A 17,345-nucleotide genomic window follows, 5' to 3' on the forward strand; every position below is an offset into this window, starting at 1 on the left:
GGCGCAAGTTTTTCCTCCATGTGCAAGCTCACTAACATTGTGTGTACATCCACCTAGTTTTTATAGTTTTATAAATGCGTTTTTTTCTTTCCGGATATTTATTACGTACATGTTATTTTATAGTTGCTAGCAGTACCTGATGTAATTCCGTACCAGGCAGTGACTGCGGCGGCAATGACAAGCGCTGACAGCACCGTAAATGCAGCTGCAAAGTCTCTATATCAGCAGTAGTATTTCGAAAGCGGTTGGTCATAGCAAAAAATGTACAATGGAACTTTGCGATCGGAGCTGATATTTGTGCAACTTTATACTTCGTTCTCTGTTAAGAGTTTGTGAAGGTGATGCTTGCTTTGCGAAACTTCTTGGGCTTTGCTGACCGTGGCTGCTGCTGCTGTCGTCCCGAATGTCGTCCCGAACTTGAAGCTATACTACGAACAACCGAAATGAAAACAAAGCATGCATTTGTATTGCTATACGCTATGGCATTTACAAGATGGTCGCGACATTGCTTGGCGTGAAAGAACGGGTGTGACGACAGCAGCGGTTACATTAGTAAATGAGACTTCTCTCGATGTGGCTATGAAAGGTCCTGTGCTTTTTACATGGCTTCTAAAGTTAATATAACAAATTCGTCCTCTTGCAAACAATGGAAAACAGACAATTTTTAACGATGTTACACTTAACCCGCAACCATGACAATGCATTTCAATGAACAGTCGGTGTTTAAAGTGCTCTTGGCTGCATACAACTAGTGAACAGGAAACAAGCACATGACTGCACGTACCGCGCTTCTGTATAACAAATTACTCGCATATGTTGGGTTGAGGTTGTACGTGCACCAAGGTGCAATCAATAATCCATGCGATATACCTTCTATGAGAGCGTATATCTTTAGCGAAGTGCAACTCATCTTTCACGCCACCGCGAATGACCTATGTGTCTCTGCGCAACGTTTACATCGGTGAGTTGCAACCCGCGGTAATGGGACACGTTTATCAAGAAATGAGGTTGAGTCATTTGGTGACAATTGCCCAGCCTTAAAAAGTAATGTGACAGAGGTGCACTGGCCATCTAGTATCTTTGAGCGGACGGTGAGGGGTAGCGGTGGCTAAAGGTATAGTTGAACGTGTGAAGCTGCATAACATCTTCAGTTGCTTCCTTTTTTGCTTGTACTTGATTGGTAGCACCTCTGCGATGTAAAAACTCCCCGACGATTACAATACTCCCTCATGCAAAATTTGAGCGCAGCTTTATGCGTGTTTTCATTTCGCGATATATTGAGGAAAAGGATTTGAGACCGAAATCACCGCACCGACTGGCAGTGGGTCAGCGCCTTGAGCGCCTTTTCAGAGAAAGGGTCAGTATGGTAACGCTAGCATGATGAGCGACATCGGAGCCAGCTGTGGTAGAAGGCGACGACGAAAGCGCGAGAAGTAGCACGGGGACGTTCGCGTGGTTACGCCGACGCCGACGCTTAACCCTGGAACGGACGGCCAAGAGCTGCGCTCTTAAGAAAAAAAAAAAAAAACATCTTACTGTCGGAACAGGGAGTGGTTTAAACGTCGTTACCTACTAATGGTTCTTACTATACTCAGCAACAGCCGCGACAAAATGGTGCCAGCACGTTTGTGCACTTTTACACGGCTATTATTGTGTAATCTATGTTTAGTAATGACGATAGCAGTTGAGCAAACTTGCAGACTTTCTCCAATCATGGTTCCGAGTAAGCCAATTGGCGTAGGACTATCGCGATGCTCAATATAGCTACCAGCGCAAAATTGAGCAGACATACGAAGGAGGAAAGACAAACATCAGTGTCATTCGTATCACTTTCTTCGTCCGTGTACTCTTCCTTTTTGCTCTTGTTGCATATATTTCCTAGTTGAACGTCCGAGAGGCCAAAGAACCTTCTACACTCTTCCTTATCTTAGATCTCAACTGCATATGCTGCCAGAACTATAGCATGTGATTTATGGACTTTTGTCTACATTTACTGCGAGCCATATCTGCTAGAACTAGGCACCATAACGTGCGTTGGAACTACTAGAGATATCATTCAAAAGTGGTAAGTCTTAGCCATGTTGCTAAACATGAATAATCGGCGTTGACTCGGAAGTCAGTAGAACCGTACGAAAGGCATACGAAGCCTCGAAGGCCTGTACTGCCACCTCTTCGCACTGTGAAGAGAAAAATACAAGTTAAAAAGGAAAAGTGACAATTGCTATCACCATTCTGAAAGACTTTGTAGTTTTAAAACTTTACATTTAACGAGGCAGTGGCGATGGGGAATATTTTTGAAGTACACCAGAGGACATAGTGTTTAGCACCATAAATTTCTGGATTGATACATTTAGCTCGCGAAGGTCAGAGTGTTTGTTTTGACAACGGATGACACTTTCGCCGAAAAATCTGGAATTGAAGACACAAATTCGCACCGTAAACTTTGTTTGTCCGCAATCGCAAAGTCACGCATACGTCAGCATCTTTCCAAGATGCTGACGTGGAACGATTTTCTACAGGGAGACATCCATTGAGACATCTGAGCGTCTATTTCACAACCGCAATTGCCAAAACAACTTAGGGGCTGCAGTGAGTGCAGCTTGGTCGGCGCTTAAATTAGCCGCTAGATTGACCACATTTTTGTCTAATTGAGCCAGTGATATTCGCGTTTAAGATACGGCTGACATCAGCATGTTGCATTTTGCGTGCAAATGCCCGCAAAGTGCCTCGAGCGGACCGTCCCGTGGCTATTTTGCACGTATTCGCGTGCTTCTTTCACGCCCGGAAAGACATTTTTAGGTACTATGTATTGAAGAACAGAAAGCTGTATAAGGAGTTTTACAGCGAAGCTGTATATAGATACCCTCCGGCGGCGATCGATGTCCGTCCGTCTACGCATCGCGTCAACAAGAAAAAATTTTCGTCTCCAGTTTCTTGCGAATGCGTTGTAGATCTCAATATAAGGTACGTATCTGGGGAAAAAAATGTGCTGAAATTGGCCGCTAAGGTGAGTCTATAATTACGCTGGGTTTCATTTACTTGTCGTTATTAGTTAGCTCACAGTGGAGTTGTAAACCTTACAGAATTCCCGTCTGCTGTCAATACATGGCCGTATACGGAGGGAGTATGGTTACAGAAAATGGCTGTAACTTTTTAAAAATTAAAACTATACCTAAACAAATTATATGTAAATTAGCCGGAAAGATGACTATATCATAACTCAGAGTTTCATACAGTATTCATAAATACCTAGTTCACAGTGATGTTATATATATTGTGGAATTTCTGTCCGCCATGCGACAGTACTTGCACACGTCAGTCCTTCATAAAAGAATACAAATAAATCCCTCCACATACAGTCAAAACATCTATTCGTTGTCTGTGTCCTTCAACAACAACGACAACAACAACAACAGCAACAACAACAACAACAACAACAACAACAACAACAGTGCCTATATATACATATAGATGCGTCGATTGCGGTAAAACGCGCCACTGCTTTGCTGCTCGTACTTCACAGATTTGAAGGGCTGACAAACCTTTTCGTGTTGCTCTACAATTTTCTAATTGACACTTTTCATCTAATCAAAATATTTGAGTTGAATAACAAATTAAAACTAATTATGTAATTAGGCGGAATGCAATAAATGATATGAGTTGGCCCATTAACTTCCAAACGACTCGTTCGTATACCTTAATATCGCTGGCTTCAACAGCGACTAATGCTTGTGCTCGCTGAACCCGGACGTCATGTGTGCGCTAACATTTTGTTCAACTACGAGGCACATTACAACTTTATGCGGATGCATCGAACTCTGTTCTTTTAGTATTCTATTTTTGTATTTACGAAGGTGATCGGCATTGAATCAATCGCGACTGCCGTGTCAACATATGGAAGGAAACAAATACCGGTGCATACGCAATTGTGTTGGTTCTCTGACCGCTTGGTTTGGTGGGCTTTAGGTGAGGAATATTAGTTCTTTTGTGCGATGAGGCTAGAAATAGCAGTTTATAGCCTGCATATCTGGTACACAATTTCTCGCGATATTATGGGCAAAACGAATGCATTAGGGCCAGAATATTTTGAAACCCGCTGTTCATAGCGGACTCTAAATTGCCATCCCTCCACCTTCATTTTAACGTAGTCTCACTGCGTTTTGTCGACAAACAAGCAGGTCAGGAGTCCCACGCTTTGATGGCAGTGTAGATGCTCAGCACAGCCCGCAGCGGAGTGCAATGCACTGCGCTTTGATCCGCAAGCAGACCGCCCAGGGGCGCGACACGCGCCGGTACACGTACGCATCACTGTCATCACTGTAAAGGATCACTGTACGTGACACGTACAGTGATGCTTTCTGCCCATCAAACTTTATCCTCAGAAATTCTGGCGAATGCTTACTTGTAACTTTTAATTATGCTGCTCTGTTCGGTGCAATAGGCGTGCTGTCGCTGCAGTGCCTCGCAGGTGCGCTTTCGTTATCCGTAATGCACGAGGGAAGAAACATCGTTAGCTTACGTCCGTTTTATTTTTCCTGGCACGTATACCATCTGCGAGGCTGTCAGCTGCTTCCGGTAGTGTGCAGGGCAGCTAGAGAACAAAAGAAAAGACAAAATGTCTTGCCGAAGCATGGGGCGTCCGGGAAGCATTGAGGCTCGCAGTATTCTTTACTTTTTTTTTTTATGCGAGCATATATACCGGCTTCTACTTTTCAGTCCAGGTAGTTGTAGCCTTATCGGCCGTGTGTGGCTGTCTGCAGTGTTAAATCAAGGTCGGAAAGGTGAGTTAATTGTACATAAGTCTCCATTTTATTAAAGCTGTGTGCAACCTACTCGCACTTCAGGAATTTGTTTTTAGGTGTTGTTCTTGACTTAGGCACCTCTAAAGAATACAAGAAGAGCAGGAAAAAGTGAGAATTGTACGCTGTAGCAAAGTATTGTATTTTCGCAATTCGCTTCGGCATGGATAGACTAAGGGAAATGTAGTTCACGAGAAATAATTAAGCGGATCGCACGCATATGAGAGAATCACTGTTACGCGATGCTTTTCTTCAAGTATTAAAACAAATGTTACGCAATCCTAAGATGAATAATGTAAATATAAATTAGCATTGGCGCGAAATGCAAGGTTCATACAAATATAACGTTATCTTCGCAAAGGCGACACAATTTTTATTCACATGTAATGCAATTACGCCTATGTTTTTATGTAACTGGGACATCACTTTGAATGTTACGGAAATGCTAATTAAACTTGTTATCTACAACGCATGTTTGTTGCATGCACTGTTGCACTACTACATGTTTGGACTGTTTCTCCTTTGAACGGCACATAACCACCACCACCACCACCACCACATAGTTTGTTCACGCTACACAACATCAGAAATGTCAGTGTTTGCATTTGGTGATGAAGCTAATGAAATATGAAGTTTCGGATGTTGTTTCATCGCACTACACTGTATGGCGCACTACCCTATGGAGCCAACTATAAACTGTGTAGGAAACACAGAATCAATTACTATACGGCTATTTTACGGTGTAGAACTGCTGCACATACTATTAAAAGGAATTCAACTGAGAAGTAAACAAATAAATAAAACAAATCCAGGAGTATAAATAAGAAAACAGAGTAAGATAGCCGTGGAGTTGGGTATTGTTTTGCTCCTATCGTCATGTTTGTGCTATCGAGTCAACATGACTCTGCATCAATTTGTAAACGCGTCCCCCACATTTCTTTAGTGATGAGTGCATTCATTCGAGCGGAAATGTGCCCTTCATTTCAGTTATGAAGAAAGCCTCGCTATCACTATTGCTCTTTTACGTTGTCTGTTACGGACTTGGAGACGAGAATTTCGTTGCGGCTAGAATATCGAAGCGCTCCAAGCAGCCGTTGAAGAAAGTGTTGGAGCTGTTCAATAAAACTGAATCTACGAAAACAAATGTGTAAGTATTGCAGTTTTTTATGCTGGCACTGAGACATTACTGATCTTCTATTATGCTGATTAGGCGGTAGATGATGGTGCGGACAAAAACACAGCTTGAACTGGCTCGGACATGACTCGCAGCCCGCCACTCCGTTGTTATCGATACAGATCAGTCACCCGAGATGCCACGTAATATTAAGAATGGAAAATGAACGTTAACATTAGGAGATACGGACTCCGTGCTGTGCTACCCTAGTGGCTCACGTAATTATGCTGATAATATATGTCGAGACAATGCGACCAGCCAGTGTGAAACAGTTGCTGCTAAAGGGGCAAACAAATGCGTTCGCGTTTCTAGTCAGACATAATATAATGCTCCTATTTTTATTCTTTTCTTTGTCGCTTTTCGTCAATGGTTTGAGTAGTGCTCCACTTATACGTTGGAATGGAATCGGCACGTCGTCGGCGTTGAATGGTGGCAAAAGGATAAAGTTGAGCCGACGAAATTTTGTGCTCTAGCGGCCCTATAGTTTCCTTGCCTTTGAAGCTTCCCCTGTTTCGCCGCTTTGGCAGGCAGTCTTGGATACACATGGCCATTTAGGGCGCAGCACGTGTCTTACGGCGTTCATGCCATTACACGTAACTTCATTCGTTGTTTGTGAATACACTAACAGATATTTTTACCTGTTTCTATCCAGAATAATAGTTACGTGGGCATCACTCTTGTATTCGCAGGTGACTCTGTTTCGGAGGTACAAAAGCCAATAAAAACTGTGAAAAAGCAGGTTAGCATAAGTTTAGTGTGGTAGGTGATAGACGGGAAAGGCTAAGCGCTTTTTAAATGTTTAGTGCAAGAGCCCCATTATTTTAAAGTTTTAAGCACGACATTCTTGTCCCGCCTAACGGTTTGTTTTGTGCGTAAGTGCATGGATGTCTTTGCGTATTGATACGTCTTCTTCAGACTACAGCCGACGGTAAGCCCTCGCATTGTCACGGACATCAACTTGGATGGTCACCGTCTAGCGGAGATATTCGAAGACACGAGCACTGGCGAATTCGTCAGCTGCAATCTCATCGGTAACAAGTGAGTCACAGTGAAAGCGCAAGCGATTCTTTGAGGTGGAATAAGAACATGATATTCGCGGTCTTCTGATACTTTTGCGCATTTCAATTGAATACACGAGTAAATTAACCAATATTTTACATTTACACCAGCAAATAGTATTAGCATTAGCAACGTAAAAATGTAAAAGTCTTGTCCCCAGTCAGCAGTTGCTGATAGGAGCCGGCTAATGTATATTGCGTCAAGTTGGATGCACGGCAGTCGTACAATGTGAAGCCCGTTATTCTTGATGGCATTTTATAAACACGACATGAAATAGGTACCAAACAAAAAGAAAAAGACTCTTAAGCATTGAATAAGAACAGCAGGAAGCTGAGCTTTTAGAACACTGTCCTATGAGTGTCACTGTGATAGTGGTCTTAGTGTTTTCTTATTAGTATGTCTTTTTTTTACAACAGGACACTGATTGAGAGTATATTAAAGTCGATCCCGTCAGAGGTGGTCAAAGATGTATCAGTGGAAGAAATGGATCAGTTCATCGACAAATGTGCGGACAAAGATACAACGCAAGAACGGTCTTCTTTATTAGAGAGTCTGGGCGATGCATTCCAAAGCCTCGTCATATTCCCAGGTAGGTAAGGCTTGGGTAAACAACCGCTACTGCGGGATAACAAGTCCGCATACGTAAAACAAGAGATTAAGGCTAACTTTTGTCTGGCTCATGTGGCGCTTGAGGACATACAATTCTTTTGATAACGTGATGGATATTTATTTCATATTAAGCGCCTTTATTGCCGTGTTTACGAGACTGTAAATGGTTTACCTAGAGTCTTTGATAGGAAAGAACGCTTGGAGTGGTCGTATATCTAGGACACGCATTCCGATTTTCAAACTAATTCTGAAGTGCACAGAAACCTCAGTCACTTCAGAACACACCATTGCTAACGTCGCTTATATTTGATAAAATTTTTGAAAACCGTGGTATTAACGCAACGAGTAAAAGGAAAGTGCATGATGCACAAGCACGTATCTTTCAGGGTAAGAGATAAAGAAAAAAAACAAGATACTTAATTCTGCTCTGAGAAGACACGTAGCTTTTCGGGAGTTAAAGGGCTAAAAAATACGTGCTAAGTCAAGGTGCACACTGGGTAGGAGCATTGTTTCTCAATTTCGTCCCCTAGATTGCGGCACAAAGGATGCCTTGTCCGCTGCCCTAAACTGCTGCAAATCTGCTGTTCTGAAGTCTTCGAGTGAAAGCGCCCCAGAAACGGTCCCCAGCTCACGTACAAACATTTACTGCATTACTGACGAGCGAACCGTGCTTCAAAACTAATTCCTCGCTGAAATACAAGCGAACAAGGTTTGGATCCATCCAACCTGTTTGAATGACGGGGGACATGTGCGGAAGATGGCTCGGCACTTCGCCAAAAGAAAGGTGGGAATCGTGTGGCCTGTCTGCTGTTCCTAATATTCCTGCCGGAACTTGAGGGACTGCGCGTATTTTGCGCTGGACAGCTTGGAGAAAGTCTTGCGTTGAATATCCCCTGATGTTTTCTTTTAGCCACCAACCAACCCAGTGCGGCTTCCCGAGTAACACAGTTGCTTTCTGGCAAGCCAGTACGAGTCGAAAGCTTTCACTAGTTGGCGCAAATACTCATTCTAGACGGCTGCCGATAATTGTGAGCAGGTGGCAGTTTGCCTCTGTGGCCTGCGACCGCCTCCCTTAACTTCCACTATGTGTCTATGTACTTCGTTTCTACAAACGTAAGACCTAATTCTAGAATGTCAACGGAGTGTTTCATTATTTATCATATGGAGAGAATGAAATTGGTGCTCTTGTTTCGCAGTAATATTTTCATGCCCAGCAGAGTAACTTGCAGGTGTTTTATGCGGCGCTCAGATTAGTTCAGCAAAAGTAATGACATTAAAGTTCCGTGAGAAAGTGCTTTGGCAAGGTATGAGCAAAATAACTGAGAATATTACTTGTGGCTCTAAGTGGCTCTGCCCGGTCTCACAGAGTGGCATAACCAATTTATGTATCTGCGAGCACACATTGAACGATTGTTTCACTCCACTGCAAGGGGACTTTTTAGACATAATATTGGAAGGCGTAGCAATATTTCTTTTACCTATAGTCATTTTGGATACTCACCATCCGTTCTACAACATTTTACTGAAAGTATAATTCGTATTATTGAGTTTCCAGTGCGCTTCCATTAGAGAAACCTTTACCTTTACCTGAGAAAGGCAAGATCAAGATTTTTTTCTCTCTTCTCTATAAATAGCATGCTGCGATTTGGGATTGTTTCTACAAAAAGAAGCAGCCTTTCATTAAAATAGTATCTTCACGACCCAGGAACAAAGTGGTGCGGAGCTGGTGACGTGGCAAAAAATTACGACGATTTGGGGTCGGCCAGAGACACCGACAGATGCTGCCGTGAACATGACCATTCTCAAGACAACATACCGGCATTCCAGACAAAGCACAATGTAACAAATTACTTGCCGTACACGATGTGAGTTCATTGGCCATCACCCTTTCTTTTTTTCATTACGGGAATACGTAACTTCGAAACGACATACTCTTCAAAGCAAGTTCTGGGCTTAGATGTAGGTTGCTTTTCTGACTGTTCTTTGACATTTGATACCAACCACACCCCCGAACTCTTCCGCCGCATGAAAACATTTGTGAGCTTCCCCTTCACAACTTCGCTGTAAAACGTAGTGCATTTCGAAAAATTTTGTACTATAAAAACTGAGGAGGATGTTTAATTTTGACAAGACTGGGTAATTACGAACTACACACATGTTCCCTTACCCACCACGGTGGCTTAGGGGCTATGGTGTGGCGCTGCTAAGCACGATGTAGCGGGATCAAATCCCGGCCGCGGCGGCCGCATTTCGGTGGGGGCGAAATGCAAGAACGCTCGTGTCCCCCGTGCATTGGGGGCATGTTACAGATACCCTGGGGGTGAGTGAGTGAGTGAGTGAGTGAGTGAGTGAGTGAGTGAGTGAGTGAGTGAGTGAGTGAGTGAGGCAAAGGCAGAATTCTTCTTGACAGATAATTATGTTTGCAAATCGGAGTCCTTCACTACGGTGTGTCTCATAAATAAATTGTCGTTTTTAAAGCGGAAAACCCCAGAGTTCAATTCAACCTAACTCAATTCAATTCACACATGCCCTCGACATCTGTCGTTGGTGTAGGAATAGTCGCTCAGTGAGAGCACCATAACCTACTTGCTGCTTCTTTGGCAGCCAACACATGCTCTGAAGTAAAGCGGTCTCTCAATATAGGCATGTCCGCTATGTAGGATAAGACACATACTGGCGCACTCACTACTTTCGAGCTTTCGCCGCCAGAGACCCGAAGACAAGTCAGGGACATGATTGCTTTCCAAGTCGCTTTTTATTACTGACTTGTATGTTACGAACTTGAAACGGCAACTTTCGATTTGTTTAATTTCCCCTGTAAGAATTCTAAGCCAGCATTTTCATAAACGCGCAGAAAGTAACCGTCTCCTCATATTCCTCGCCCTAAAAACCCATTTCCCCGCTAAAAAGGCTGATGCAGTGGTGTAACATCGCATGATACGTTGGCGTGTTGATGCTGCATCATGGTTTTGCACGTCAACTCGCGGAACTCCAAACGCACTTCACAGGTGCTTTTCCTTTTTTGGGACTATTCAATGGTATAAGGGCCATTAGTGTTGATTCTGTTATAATGTGGCGGTAAAAATATAACCAAACCACTTTCATACAGTTCCCAATGGATGATACTTCATAATCCCGGCGAATAAGCTACTTCAATGAAGTCTGAGCTAAATTTAAAGAAGCAGTGATGACAACGAGTTTTAGGAGGCTAGACAGTTGTGAACACAGTCGCGACAGTCACGAAGAAGGCTTTACTCAGTATCATAAGCTACTTGGGCTCCTAAGATGGAAACATCTTCAGAACAGAGCACTAGATATACGAAAACATGCTATAAAATAACAGGCAAGATTAATCGAATGTTATCTGCCGGTGACGCATATGAATTCTCGTCCTTGGGGTAGACGCATGTGGTACTTTGCATTTCAATTAGGCATTATGACTACTGCAATGGCAAAAACAAAAAAAAACATTCCCCTTTCAAGCTAGATTGTTAGGATGAATATTGTGGTTTTATGATCCAAATTAGGCTGATGTGTGCACTCAAGGATATTCCTCAATCAAGTTGCCCTCTCTTTTACGAATTGTTATCGTTACCATTTCAGGACAGAGTGTGTTTACGACAGACAGTTCTTCAACTGTCTACAAAACGTGAGCAGCCTCCCTTCCGTGACTGTGGGAGTCTTGTTTTTCGACCTGCTGCAAACGAAGTGCTTCGAATATGGCTATCCCACTGAGTGCACAAAGTACAACTAGTAAGACCCTTCGGTACTTGATTTATGGCACGGCCTTCTGCATTCATGCTGACTCAAGTGCTTTTTTTCTTGCTCATAGCTGCATTCAGACGTTAGCAGCAATGAAAGAACCTTTTTTGTATGACGTCGTACATAACCTAATACTTTGCACGTGGGTTTAAATAGAGTGCTAGCAGCTCACGCGTTGAGAAAGAGATGCAAGCAATAGAACGGGCGAGTATCACGGACATTGCTTGTGTATCGAGTGAAGAAACTGGACGAAACTTCGATGTACGTAAATGAGTGCATGCTGCGTCGGAAACGGATTTATAGGAGAGTTACGAGTGTTATTGCTATGAAATGCGAAGGCAGATTATGTTAGGCTGCGTTAAGGTAATAAATGATATTGGGATATAATAGTTCTAGGGTACTAAATAAGCAATATATTGTATTTATATAAATGATTGAGGACCTTAACAGAGAGACTATAAGAGTGGGTTTGAAGATTAATAAGCAGAAGACAAAGATAATGATCAATAGCCGGGCAAGGGAACAAGAATGCAGGATTGGCCTTCAGCCTCTAGAGTCTGTGAAGAAATACGTTTACCTAGGTCAATTGCTCACAGGGGACCCTGATCATGAGAAGGAAATTTACAGAAGAATAAAAATGGGTTGGAGCGCATTCGGGCAGACATTGTCAGATCCTGACTGGAAGCTTACCATTATCACGAAAAAGAAAGGTGTACAATCAATGTATTCTACCAGTGCTGACATATGGGTCAGAAACTTGGAGACTGACAAAGAAGCTCGAAAAGAAGTTAAGGACCGCACAAAGAGCGATGGAGCGAAGAATGTTAGGCGTAACGTTAAGAGACAAGAAGAGGGCGGTGTGGATCAGAAAGCAAACAGGGACAGCCGATATTCCAGTTGACATTAAGAGAAAGAAATGGAGCTGGGCAGGTCATGTAATGCGTAGGTTAGATAACCTGTGGACCATTAGGGTGACAGGATGGGTGCCAAGAGAAGGGAAACGCAGTTTAGGGCGGTAGAAGACTAGGTGGGGTGATGAAATTCAGAAATTCGCATGCACTAGCTGGAATCGGTTGGCGCAGGACAGGGGTAATTGGAGATCGCATCGAGAGGCCTTCGCCCTGCAGTGGACATAAAAGAGGATGATCATAATATTACGCGGCCAGCTTTCGCAAGAGGAACCCTCCTCTAAGAGAACTCAGACGGAGTGAATAAGCATCAGAAGCTTGATGTGGGCGAGTTGGTTTTGCATACTTGAAGAAAAGAGCGCTACGAAGACGCGGACTAAAAGAGGAACATGTACGACGAAAAAGGCGCTACTTCCAACTAAATGTTTTTTTAAAGAAACAGGATTTTAAATAGATACAACCTAGAATGGCCCATCGTGACATCATGACCTCCCTATCTCATTAGAAAAGCTATCTCTTTTTCGGTGAGCGTCACTGAAGGGCAGCTAATGCACGTGCCCTCGGCCTTTGCAATGTAGAAAGCTTCTAATATCTCCCGTTCTAGTCTATCTCTAGACCGTGCCAGAAACCTGGTGTCGCGAAGATACGGACGGCAATCGTGAAGTTTACAGTGTTCTGCCAGATGGCCCCCCGCATTGTTATTTACGGCCCAATTGTGTTCACACGCCCTATCATTCAAGGATATTCAAAGATATTTCATTAAAACACCGGACGGTGTTTTAATGAACGGGCACGTGAGCACAATAAGCACAATAAGCACAAAATAAATGAGTGGTGAAATACACTAACAAATTTTTAAATTCTGACAACATCAATAGTTTTGTACCATTCGTATTATAATTAGACTAAAACTGTTTACTTTCTTTTTAGTTAAACACATGGGCACCGTTTTCTTCATGTTAAAGTTCATATGCCATGTTGAACACCAATGTGTGATCCTGTCAATGTCACCTTGCAATGCTGCACAGTCTTTTAAAATATTAATAACCCTATACAATATGCAGGCATCTGCAAACATGCGCACAGAAGATTTAATATTATCAGCAATGTCGTTCACATAAATAAAAAACGACAGTTTTGCAAAAACATGTTTATGTGCCTTAGGCGCTCTGTTATTTGTCGAAGTCAAGGTTTTGTTGACCGGTGACGGTGTAAATAAAAAATCGGCCGCCATTGGTAAAAATTTATTTAATTTGGGCGGCATTGTCTGCGTAATAAAAGCATACCTATATTTCATCTGGCTTTGATAGGGTGCGCAAAAGCTAAGGCGATTTACTAAACACTTCGCTTCGGTCAGTAGCAGATTGACGTTGTATATTAGATTAAACTGTCTGACTCAATGGCCAGGAAAGCCACAGATCCAATATATCTGCTGTAGAGATTTCTGTCCATTGCAGAACTATACTGTGATGCTGCATTTATGTATTTGCTATACCATCAAAATTTCTTGGAGGCAATTTCCTTAGGGGTCTAGCAGAACAACGAATTGGGCTAATTGGTGGGTTTTCATAGTTCCTCCACTTTTTCATGCGAAAGCATCAAATGGTCCATTCAGCGCAAAAGCCGGCGACTAGCAGCGAAACGGCTCCTAAATTCCCATTGGCTGCGACGCCACGTCACGTGCGCGCCTCGACAGAGCAGAGCGGGTGAAAGGGCTTACTCTCCTCTCCCCTTTCGATGCCTTCACCCCAAACGCAACAGCTGGTGCGCCGGCTGTTGCGTGAGGGGAGAGGGCATCGTCGCAATGTCCCGTCACCCTCGCTCTCGTTCTCGGAAACCTGTGTTATCCTCGCGTTCCTTGTCCGCTCGAGCTCTCGCCTGCGTTCTAACTTCACCTCAGTAATCACAATAAAAATTAATGTATTAAAACACAATAAATTCGAAAGAAGAAACCTTGGCAGTGGTAAGTTTGGAACCTATGGCCCGACACTCAGAAGCCCAGTGTCTTATTCACAGGGCTAAACGATGATGCCTGTGCACTCTGCTTGATCACACCCTGCTACTTGGACCGAAACTCCCTCTGCAAAGCTCGGCGTGACTGGACAAGCGTTTCAACGCGCTCGCTTGGCCGCGAATAGTTCGTAACTCGAAGGACCGCTCAGCAGGGTCCAATTGGACATTAATGCTTTCGAATTCGCAACACATAAGTGCTTATGCGTCATCGGATTTTTACGGCACAAGCGAATGAAAAGAAGAGCACAGATTGCTTTTCTATGTGTCCGTTTACGGGGATTCCTTTTACGGGGAGTCCCGTTACTTTGGGCCATACACAATGCAAAAAAGAAGTATTTATTAGGCGTACAATTAATATGCTTTAGCTATGGCACCATATAGCCGGATAATTGAAGAAGAAATGCAACCGAAGCAACTGGCATTGACATTATCTTCCTAATGTCTTGAACAATATGCGGCATTAGTATCACTTTCTAAACTACAAATATTGAATCCAGCGTCAGTTTACCTTAGTTCAATAAGAAGAGGAAAGCTCATCTTTTATTTATTTATGAACTACGATAACACTTGGTTCGCTTGATTAGCACAATTCTCTCTTTCGTTTCATTTCAGCGTCTGCGAACTGAAAGTGAAGCATTACGTTTGCATTGTACAAGCCTTACACCAAAAATATATGTCTAGGCGAAAAACGTAATTTTCCTTGAGTCGAAAATGTAAAGAGTGTACCAAGTGCTTTCTTTGCCTACTTGATATACAGTATGTAATAACGCAGTTGTTTATGATTTCACTATTCTTAAGTACACTGTTGTTCTATACCGAGCATGTGGTTGCCGCCTTTGGTGCTATGGTCTTTGCGAGGTAAACTGATTGCATTTAGCTGTAATACCTGAGGCTCTTGTAAGTCTCGAAAGTCACATAAATGAATAAGAAAATAATGATCTCCACCTTCAGTTTAGATTATTTGGTTTCTTTTTTCAGCTGGCGTATTCTTTTACTGAAGGATCCCTGTGAAGTTGAAGAGCCTGACACGTCAAAACCTAAGGAGTGGCACATCGAGAGCCCACCAAACTTTTTAGAAACGTTCATTGAACAAAAGAAAGCTTAGATACGTACGAAATCCTTCACGTCACATGAAACTGAAGTTTAGCGTTCAAGAAAGCTAAGATTGGGTGGGTTATAACATTATAACAAATTTTACAGCTGTTCAAAGTGTCTAGAATGCGTAACACAGTAAACACTACAACACAGTTTTAACTAAGCACACCTATTGTTTGCCGAGAATCTTTGCTGCGCATGTACACATAAATGAAATGAAATTAAGTGTTTATTTGACTATTTATTGGTCCAAAATAGAGTGTATGCAGGAAGAAAATCCGCAGATAGCAGCTTGAAAGCCCTGTTACGTCCCGCATGACAACGGTCGCCGAGGAACAGCTTAGGGGTTACAAGTGTACACGATTTGAAACATCTGAAACACATGCTGAATTTGTCAATAGGCAGTGGCACAACACACACAGACACTCATGTTAATGGACTATCTAAACATTCTGCTGTCATCTCTCTACAGTTCATGAGAGTGGCTTGTTGGGCTAGTTGGTACATGGTTATACTAGGAGAATGCCAGCAAACCTGAAAGTAGAAAAAATTGAGGAGCAGACATAGACAAAGCGACAGGGAGGTGGCTGGAGTAACAACTGAACTTCATTCATGAAAACGACGTCCCCCAAGTCCACACTGAACATGCGCAAGGCACACATAACAAAGAAATATTGAAGACCTTATCTATACACATCTACACTGACCAAGAAATAAAAGCTCTTTCTTGGTAAGGAACACAGATGGCGCGCTTACCACTTCTCGGGGCCATGTTTATAGATGCGAAAAGCTTCAATCAACTCTCTTTCTTGCTGAGTCTTAGCCTTCCCCAAGATTGAAACGTCACTGAAGATGGGATTACAACCACGCTCCTTACAATGCAGCGAATGATTACCTCCTGTGCTTGTGGGTATTAGATTCGCATGCTCACGCATCGGATCATTCACACAGTGAGCGGTTTGTCCTATGTAATCTCTACCACATTTCAAAGGAATACTGTACACTACACGTGCGGTGCCTCATGACATGCTTGGTATTGCGCGTACTCTTTCGCGAACTGTGCTGCGAGACCCTCATGCAAACTTTTGCAAGCTTACAAGGCGCAGAGCAAACCAATCTGACGTCGTTTCTTGCCGCAACCCTTTTCAATCTGTGTGAAATGCCATGTACATACGGCATACCCACCAACTTCTTTTTCATTTTGTCTCGCGTTTCGTGAGTGAGTGAGTGAGTGAATAAACTATTATTTGGTCCAGCAAAGCGCGATGAAACGCGCACCCGGCTAATCCCACGACGGGACTGACAGATCTAGTCTGCCGGCGCGATCGCGGGCGCGCTGAACGGCCAGGATTTGATCCTCAAAGACAGGACTTCGCAGGAGCGCGTCCCACTCTTCCTTGGTGAACTTCGGGCCCAGCGACCCGCACTCCCAGAGCATATGAGGCAACGTAGCTACCTCACCACAGGCCACGCAAGAACAATTTGGATAAATCTCTGGATATATGCTATTAAGGGACGCCGGATTTGGGTACGAATTCGTTTGCAGAAGTCTTAGTGTGACCGCCTGCGGCCTGCTTAGCTTGGAGTGAGGCGGGGGGAAAACCCTTCTCTCTAAGTAAAAGAATTTCGTGATTTCGTTGTGTGTGAGAGGAGCGTCTCTGTGTCCGGGGAGAGAGTCGCCCGATCCGAGGGCAGCGCGGTCGGTAAAGCCACGCGCAGCCTCGTGGGCAGACTCGTTGAGGTTCAGAGGAACCCCCTCAATCGCCCCGACGTGTGCAGGGAACCAAAGGATCGAGTGCATGGAGGTGTTGCCCTGTTTGGCGCCTTTCAGAATTTGAACTACCTGCCGGGCTACCCGGCTTTTCTGGAATGCCCTGATGGCGGCTTTCGAATCGCTATACACCCTGTCTCTCCGACCGTCTTGCA

The 17,345-nt window shown here is 43.5% G+C and overlaps 1 protein-coding gene across 1 annotated transcript; it reads left to right on the plus strand.

Moving 5' to 3' along the window:
• Positions 1-7,515: 7,515 nt before the first annotated feature.
• LOC126531627 (acidic phospholipase A2 PA4-like) lies at positions 7,516-15,653 on the plus strand. The gene is made up of 4 exons (XM_050179242.2): positions 7,516-7,621; positions 9,347-9,506; positions 11,245-11,394; positions 15,303-15,653. The coding sequence occupies exons 1-4, from the start codon at positions 7,516-7,518 to the stop codon at positions 15,427-15,429; spliced, it is 543 nt and encodes a 180-aa protein (XP_050035199.2). The 3' UTR covers positions 15,430-15,653.
• Positions 15,654-17,345: the final 1,692 nt, after the last annotated feature.

The sequence above is a fragment of the Dermacentor andersoni genome, chromosome 5 (genome assembly GCF_023375885.2).
Source record: "Dermacentor andersoni chromosome 5, qqDerAnde1_hic_scaffold, whole genome shotgun sequence".
Classification (NCBI taxonomy): Eukaryota; Metazoa; Arthropoda; class Arachnida; order Ixodida; family Ixodidae; genus Dermacentor; species Dermacentor andersoni.